Source organism: Glycine max, chromosome 18 (assembly GCF_000004515.6).
Source record: "Glycine max cultivar Williams 82 chromosome 18, Glycine_max_v4.0, whole genome shotgun sequence".
In the NCBI taxonomy this organism is placed as follows: Eukaryota; Viridiplantae; Streptophyta; class Magnoliopsida; order Fabales; family Fabaceae; genus Glycine; species Glycine max.
Genome location: NC_038254.2, coordinates 4,660,313 through 4,668,509, shown reverse-complemented (window position 1 = coordinate 4,668,509; position 8,197 = coordinate 4,660,313). Strand labels below are relative to the sequence as shown.

The 8,197-nt window shown below is 33.6% G+C and overlaps 1 protein-coding gene across 1 annotated transcript; it reads right to left on the bottom strand.

The window, feature by feature from the left end:
- Positions 1-1,874: 1,874 nt before the first annotated feature.
- LOC100778102 (probable serine/threonine-protein kinase WNK4) lies at positions 1,875-7,422 on the bottom strand. The gene is made up of 7 exons (XM_003553171.5): positions 6,533-7,422; positions 4,993-5,258; positions 4,414-4,637; positions 4,160-4,317; positions 3,768-4,071; positions 3,291-3,596; positions 1,875-2,649 (listed from the first exon to the last, which is right to left on the bottom strand). The coding sequence occupies exons 1-7, from the start codon at positions 6,614-6,616 to the stop codon at positions 2,159-2,161; spliced, it is 1,833 nt and encodes a 610-aa protein (XP_003553219.1). The 5' UTR covers positions 6,617-7,422; the 3' UTR covers positions 1,875-2,158.
- Positions 7,423-8,197: the final 775 nt, after the last annotated feature.

Here is an 8,197-nt window from a genome sequence, read left to right as displayed (position 1 = left end):
ACTTGGTGGTGATAGTACGAAGCATTTGCACAACCACATTAGAACCTGTAAGCTAGAATTTAATTTTACTTGTAAATTTTTCTTCTAAGTAATTAATTTATTTTAATGATTGTATAATTGTGTCATTAGGTTCCTTAAAATCAAAGATGAAATTTTGCTCAATAGTTGACGAAGACATAACAACGCTGACGGTATGAAAATTTTATTATATTGATTCATGACTTTTTTATATTTTTTAAACACATATTTACATGTTTCATTGTGTAGGTTTGATGTTGAAGATGTTTCATTACACTTGGACGGAAGTATGAAGACTTGATTCAATATGATGATGTTAATTTATTGTATGAAGACTTGCAATGTTATGCTAGTTTTATTTTTTGTATTGTGTAATACTGTAACATTAATGTGTATTTGGATATTTCTTGGATGCTTTTATGCTTGTGTGATTTTATTATTATTATTATTGATTTATTTTGATATTTTTAGTCATGTTTTAAACTTAGAATTAAATCTTAAATTTATTATTGTTGAAAAATTAAGATAAAATAAAAAAATTGTATTTTTTTTATTATAAATTTTTACCTTTTTTAATGTAAAATTGGATCTCCACAAACGGGGACGGCAGCGGGCGAATACTCCCCGCCCGCGTGGGTGCCATGCCAACGCACATCATTAATCTCTTTTAATTCTTGTTTCCCATATTATATCATGCATCATATCTATTATTTCTTTATTTTTTTTCCTAAGCATCTTTCCACCTAGGGTTAAGAGTGTCAAATGATCAATCCAAATTAATCGTCGCAAATACATATAATCATATTCAATTATTCATTGTTGACCATAAATAGCTCATGCTATCATATTGGAAAGCATGCCAATAGATAATGAGAAAGAAGCTAATAAAACCAACCACAAGCATAAGCAATCTTAATATACTGGTAGTGGCAGCCTGGTAAACCCTGCTGCATGCATACAACAACTCTTATTATTTCATCTAAAAATTATTAATAATGGTGAATGCTGGTCCAGCTAATTAATTGTGGAAGACTTATTCCTCTCCAACAAAAGCATTTATTTTTGTCCAATACCTCTAACCCATTGATACTTCATCTTGATAAAGGTATTCGTACGCAGTACGTATCAAATATCGATTGATACACGTAGAGTGCACTTAAATACTTGTTCCTTTTTTTAAAAAAAGAAACTGTAGGTGGCTTAAGTATGACTCTAATGAGACTACATACAATTTGAGATATTACCAAGTATGCCTTACTAGTTAGATTATTTTTCCTGCCAAATAAAGACAGCTTTTCAAGTAAATTTAGGATTTTTTTTCCCCACCTTTTTCTATAAAAAAATAATGTTTATTTCTCTGTTTAATCAAACCCATTCATCTTTGCTAGTGAAATTAAAGTTTGCTAATAACTTCAAAAGTAAATTACACTGATATACTCCTTGAGGTATTATGAGTTTATACATAACTCCTATCTTTTAAACATTTACAACAACCGTCCTTAAGTGGGTATACGGTGGTGTAATGTATTTTAAACAATTAAAAGGATTAATTAATTAATGTAATGTATAAAGAATGTCAGGATAATGCTTAAAAAAGGTAAAATATTAGGAAAATTTAACAAAATCTCACGGAGTGCCCATATATATAATTTACTCTAACTTCCATGATACATGCTTTGATAACAATTTACAAATATTTTATATTCACTTATTTCATTTAAAAATTGTATTAATGCAATTGCAATTTTAATTTTTTAAAATTATCATATTTCGTATAGTACCCACTATGGTATCCTTATTCATAAACATAGTCCAACATGCTCCATGTAAATCACTTTTTTCACTAAGACATTTTCTAGACAAAAACTAAAGATTAATCTTTTTTGAATTATTAAGATCCATTTTAAGGGAGATAGGATTCCATGTATTTCTATTTACACCCATTTGAAATCGAACACCCTAATAATACAATAATTTAGGTATATCTATGGCCCAACGATTTTTTCCAAATAGTACCATTATTCTTTGTAAGTGTAATAATAACTCCATAGCACATCAGCCTTATCATTTTCTCTAGTCCATGACACAGAAGTTATCCATTTTCTCCTCTTTGACTCCAAAGCTCAAGAGACAACCATTTCTAAAAAAATTTCTCTCTATTAAAGTTTTCTCTCTTGCTACTTCTAGAAGAGTTCACATCAAAAGCACCGCATGCTGGATGTGACTTTTTGTTGGTAACCTCATAAGGTGTCACAAATCCAATATTTTCCACGGCTCCAACTGTGTTGAATAGCCTTCTTTTGTTCACCTCCTCAACCAGTGATCTGTGTAGTAGCTGGCTCCTTGTATCAATCAATGACTTGTTCCTTGTTAGTCTACGATTGTCCATCATCCTCTTGTTTTTGCTAGTAGAAGGTGCTTGTGGTCCTGCCAAAACTTTGCACTGGTTCAAAGTGATGGGGTCTTCATTAGGGGAAAATCTTGTGCACATGTGACTCTTTATGATGAGATGTTTATCTTTTCTTGTAGAAGCCTTATGGTTTTCCTCCTGCTCATCCACTGAACAAAAGTTTGAGTTGGAATATGTCCCATGTGAGGAGCATATTGAACTGGCATCATCAAGTACATCACCTGCAATTATCAAGATTAATACAGAGACTAATTAAGATTAGTTGAAAACAACAATGTTCCTCTTACTATGTGATTGTTCTAAACTATAGTAACTTTTCATGAGGACTTCCTTACAAGTTCATGGAAAACATAAAACCGCAATAAGATATCAAGGTTGCATTTGTTCCTTACAAAAGCAAATAAAATTAACAAGTCATTACTACTTATTTTCTCAAGGATGGTAATCTTAAGAAATTTCCCACATACCCAACCAGGGTGAACAACTTGCACCATATTTTCTGTTTTTGTTTCCTATTTCATAAATTATTACAAAAACGCAATCTCATTTTCACTTTATTTCTTGTTTTCAAAAATTTGTCCAGAAAGTAATGAAAATAACTAAATAACAAAGCCTATTGCTAAGCAACTACTCCAAACTAAAGTATGATCATTTAAGTACACCAGATCAAATGGGTCAGGAATTAATCAGAAATGAACTTGACACTATATCCGACCCAAAATCTTAAGATATTAGGCTTGTGGATTTTTTTTACTTATATGTTGCTCAACTTCATTCTTACCCAATGCAGGACTTTTTACTCACACTTGCACACTTCCACAGTAGCTACTACAGTATAGGGGAAGGGACAAAGAAGACATACCATGGAGCCAATAATCTCCATTCAATAAGTCATCAGCTCTACTGTCTGAGCCTGATATTGATCCTTGGGATGATGAACGAGAAGAGGCAGAGTGGAAATGATGATTCGTTGTCGTCGTCATCGTGATAACTGAACAGTTACTATTCCTCTTATTTGGCAGCAGCACAGATATCTCTCCTTCAATCATATTTGCAATATCAGAAGGCTTCAAATCTGTGATCTCCAATTCCTTCACCATCTCCATTGCAACATCAATGGGAGTGTCTGTGTATATGTCAAAAGGAAAGTATACATTCCTACAAGAACCTGTGAAGATAGCAGAAAAGTTTTATTGCTACTTAGTACTTCAATAAAGGCTCAAGTTCATTTACTAAAGAAAAATAGATGTTGTTGTGGTAAAATTACAAGAAACTTGCATTTAGACAACTTCAAAACAAGATTTTTCCCTAAATTGAATGTAAAAGGAAATATTAATACCATCCTTGTCGGAAATTTGCACTTTGAGAAAGATAGTATCATGTTCTGGATTTAGCTTCCCAGTTATTGACATTTCAGTCCTAGGTGAAACATCATCCAATTGAAGCTTTTCCATTTCATTGTAATTTAAAAAGGGTTTCTGAATTCCGATCTTTGTCATGGATGATGCATCATCAGACAAAAGAAATGGATCATTCAACAATTCTTTAGCTGATGGTCTCTTTGCTGCAGTTATTAGACACTTGCCAATAAACCTTTGTGCTTCTGTGTCTTCAATCCTGAAAAATGATGCCGGTAGCTTCCCCTGAACACAAAAAGACAGAAAAGTTGCTTATATATAAAGTCCTATCTCTACCGATATCTTTAAACCTTAAAACATGATCTGAACTTACCGATGTCACTTTCTTGTATATCTGTGCAGGGTTAGCACATTCACTATATGGATAATCAGATGTAAGCATTTCCAGAACACACATGCCAAATGAGTACACATCAACAAGTTCATTGTATTCTTCTTCATATAATTCTGGTGCCATGAACTCTGGGGTGCCTAGAACAATGGAAAAAATTAACAAACAACAATTAGAGTGGTTCAATAGTCAATACGTTCAACAATCATTGGTAGAAAAAAGATAAATAGTAATACCTATAACACTGTGAGCTGGTTGGGAACCATGGAGAATTGCTGCTAGACCCAGGTCACCAATTTTCACTTGTCCAAGATGGCCATTGACAAAAATGTTATCACATTTGAGGTCCCTATGAATTACTGGAGGATCATGTTCATGTAGATAAACAAGACCCTGTAAGATTAGGCGAGTCCAACTCTTTATTGCTTGTAGGCCTATGTGCTTGTATTTCTTCCTGTATCTGCACAAGCCACAAACTTATCAATTAAAGTACTTTTTATAGTGATTTCAAGGTTAATTCTGTAATCATTCATGCATATGATATAAAGATAAAATAAATCCAGTAATTTAACATTTCCAAATGTGCATGCCACGAAACTGCATATCCCTATCTTAAGGAGTTTAAAATACAATATTCCACCCATGCACACATTAGCATAGAATGAACCTGAACACTAGCATAATAAAATGTCAATATTAAATGAAAAGAGGCATATAGTTTATGGTATGGGCAATAAAGATGTTGTACTCCATTTCAAAGGAACTGCAAAATGGGACTTAAGCATTGCCTAATTTATAGTTAGAAAGGAAGTTACTCTCTCAGTGTCCCTGAAGTAAACATTTCTGTAATGAAATTGAAGGTCTTGTTGTCAACATCAATCCAAGACGTGTAGAATCTCATGATGGATTGGTGCTTGAGAGTGCTGAGGAGATGAACCTCTAAATAAAGCCGCTCCAAGTCTTCTGGTTTGCGAAGTGCCTCGTTGAGTTTGACCTGGCTCCATGCTACTTCTATTCCAAGTACCTCATCAATTGCTTTATACACTGTCTTCATTGCCCCTTTTCCTAGAATATCTCCAACCTAATCACATAAAAGACACAAATTTTGTTGCATTGAGTCAGCTGTGTGATGACATCCTAATTTCCTATATACTTGAAGTAAAGAATTAACAGAAACTATAAACATAGCTGGTTGAAAAGTTCTGAAATGGAAAAGTAGAAACTGTTTACACTAGGCACAAACCAGGCAAGGGAAAACAATGAATTATTGTCAACATTATTATCACAGAACACACCACAAAGTTTTAGAGCATTTCATCCATGACTTCACTGTTTTTAAATCTTGCAAATATGAAAAGAAAGTTGTAATATTTCTTTTACAGTAAATAATACACATACCATTCCCTTCCCAGTTTTAAATTTTCAGTTCCTAACACAGTCCCGTTTTTGCATGCTTTTTGGTAAGTCATTATCTCCTACATCAACTCCATATGCAACAGTTCTTCACAGTTATGATCAATACACATGATATTAAAGGGAAGTGAGTGATCAACAAAATTTTAAGGAAGATATAGAATACCACTAGACTATTCACAAACAAATATCATGTAAGATTATCTGGCCCCAAGTATGCACAGCACTAACATATTACTAAGCATGAAGCCAAGTTGATCCACTCAATCAAACTGTAAATGGTAAAAGCATTCAATATACATCTCCTGTCTATGCAAACTTGATTTTCAACAACTCCCCAATATCAAACAGATTGCTCCAGAGTAATAGAAGTTCAACTCCAGACGATTCTGCTTTGAACATTGAGACATGAACCATATGTCGATACCCCAATTTGAGCATACACACATGCCCGAAAGTAGACAAAAGATAAATCAGAAGAGGTAAGAAATTAGACAGCTTTTTAGATACAGTTTCTTAAGTACTTTTGATACTATTTTCCAATCAGAATTAGAACTTCATCTCAATAACCTATGTTGACCTTTAATACAAACTTTTATTAAGCAGATTAACGAGATGAAACTCCAATTTGATTGGAAAACAATATAAAAAAACACCTAAGGTAGTAGGTTTTAGTTTTGACCTAAGATGTCTAGTCACTGGGCATTTAATAAAACCTGTGATATTTGAATCAGTTCTTTCTTCCAACTATATAGGATTTCGCTAAAATCTATTAACACAGTCTCACACGGTTCATTTATTCAGCTCACCAAACTTCTACACACACAACACTACCTTTTCCCATGCAAGTAACAAAAACCAATACAATTCCAAAATAAAACAAAACTTGCCACAACAAATTGAAAAAAGAAAAGCCACAAGATTATATGAATTAGAACTTACCCGAGCATATCTACCAGTTGGGTCGGTTTCGATGTAACGAGGCTCAGCTTTGCCATCCTCCTTACACCTTTTATTGGAATACATGTTGAATTCTTAACTATAGTACACTCCAACTAAGTAACAAAACCAACTATCACCGAAACTTCAAACACTATAGCTTACAGCACAACTCTTGTGCAGAAAGAGTTGAAAAGGAAAGAACAAAACCAAACCAAAAAAACAGAAACAAGGTTGAAGAGTCCTAAATCCGAGGCTTCCTCTCGTGGTAAACGTGGGAGAAGACCCCAAAGAATAGCCAGAAGAGCCTTGAGTGATCAACACAGTACATTATACTACCCATTTTCACACCAACCGCGCATGTCAAGGGATCATAGTCCTTAGCAACCATTTGATATAGTTTTGTTTGTTGTTTTTTGAAAACTAAAAGTGTGTGTATGAGAGAGAGAGAGGGGGGGAGTAGAGGCTGCAAGATTTGACACGATAAGACAGGTGAGAAGAATGGAATAAACGGATAACAATTCTAATTTCTCCTATGAAACTGACATGTTCCTGTCACTGCCCTTTGTGTGCCAAGAATCTTGAAGGCATATATGGCACGTGTGGCTCTTTGGTAAAGGGTTAGTTTGGGGCATTCACAAGAAGAAGAAGGAATAAGTGGAAGAAGTGGTTATGAGAAACAGTGCACGGAACTTGAAGAATCTGTGGCCATGCTTTGGTGTAACCATTTGTGGACAAAGCAAAGAGAACAAAACCCAGAAAGAGAAGCAGAAGAAGAAGAAGAAGAAGAAGAAGAAGAAATTTTGGCAGTGATATATAAAAATAAAATGAACAAAGGTTACTTCGTATATAAGAAAGAGAATAATGATCAGAATAGAGAGTGAAACTAGAACTAGAACTTGTTGTGGATATATATGTATATCAGATGGTGGTGTTTGCAGTGTGGGGGCTAATGTGGGACCACATTTTGAGGTTGAGGTGGCAACGTTTCGGGGCTTGTGATTCTGTCATGTGTGTCATGGGATGTCAATGATGATGAGAGGTTGACTTTGAATATTCGATTAATGATATATAAGTTATCTTTTATTTTAAATATTTCATTATTTCTTTTTATTTCTAGCATATTTTAAATTTTATTATATTTATATTTTTTTGTTTTTTTCTCTCTCTATATCTAGGTGTAGACTAACAGGATATTTATCAAATATTTTCCTGCTGGGACCTTCTTGTGTTGTCTTTTCTTTCTCTCATCCTATGGATATGAGGAAGGTTGTGTTGTGTTACTGTTTTCCATTTTGTCTTGTTTTAGTGTCGTGTGGATAATCTTTAAAATATGAAAAATCTTTGATATTTTCGATGCTTATCCTAATCTTGGACCTTTGTTTGCCATGTGTTTTGAAAATTTTGGTTGGTTTGAGATGCATGGGTCGTATTTGGTGATGATTGCAACTGATTGAGTCCGTTGATCCTTTCTATCTAATTCATGTGGGCTATAGAGCATCAAGGATAAGTTAATCAATCTTTTGAATAAATAATATATATAATGGCAATATATACTGACAATTTATCCTCTATCTATACTTTCTTATATACTTTCTTATGTACTTTAATTAAGATGATTGTTAAAGGTATTAATTGTCATTAGTTACACTAATGATGAAGTTGTTT

What these genes read in the sequence shown, in the direction of transcription:
- LOC100778102 (XM_003553171.5), bottom strand. Translation starts at nt 6,616, where the DNA reads ATGTATTCCAATAAAAGGTGTAAGGAGGATGGCAAAGCTGAGCCTCGT. An exon ending in CAACTGGTAGATATGCTCGG is followed by an intron (nt 5,259 to 6,532) that starts GTAAGTTCTAAT and finishes TTATGTGATTAG; the next exon opens with GTTGGAGATATTCTAGGAAA. An exon ending in ACTTCAGGGACACTGAGAGA is followed by an intron (nt 4,638 to 4,992) that starts GTAACTTCCTTT and finishes TGGCTTGTGCAG; the next exon opens with ATACAGGAAGAAATACAAGC.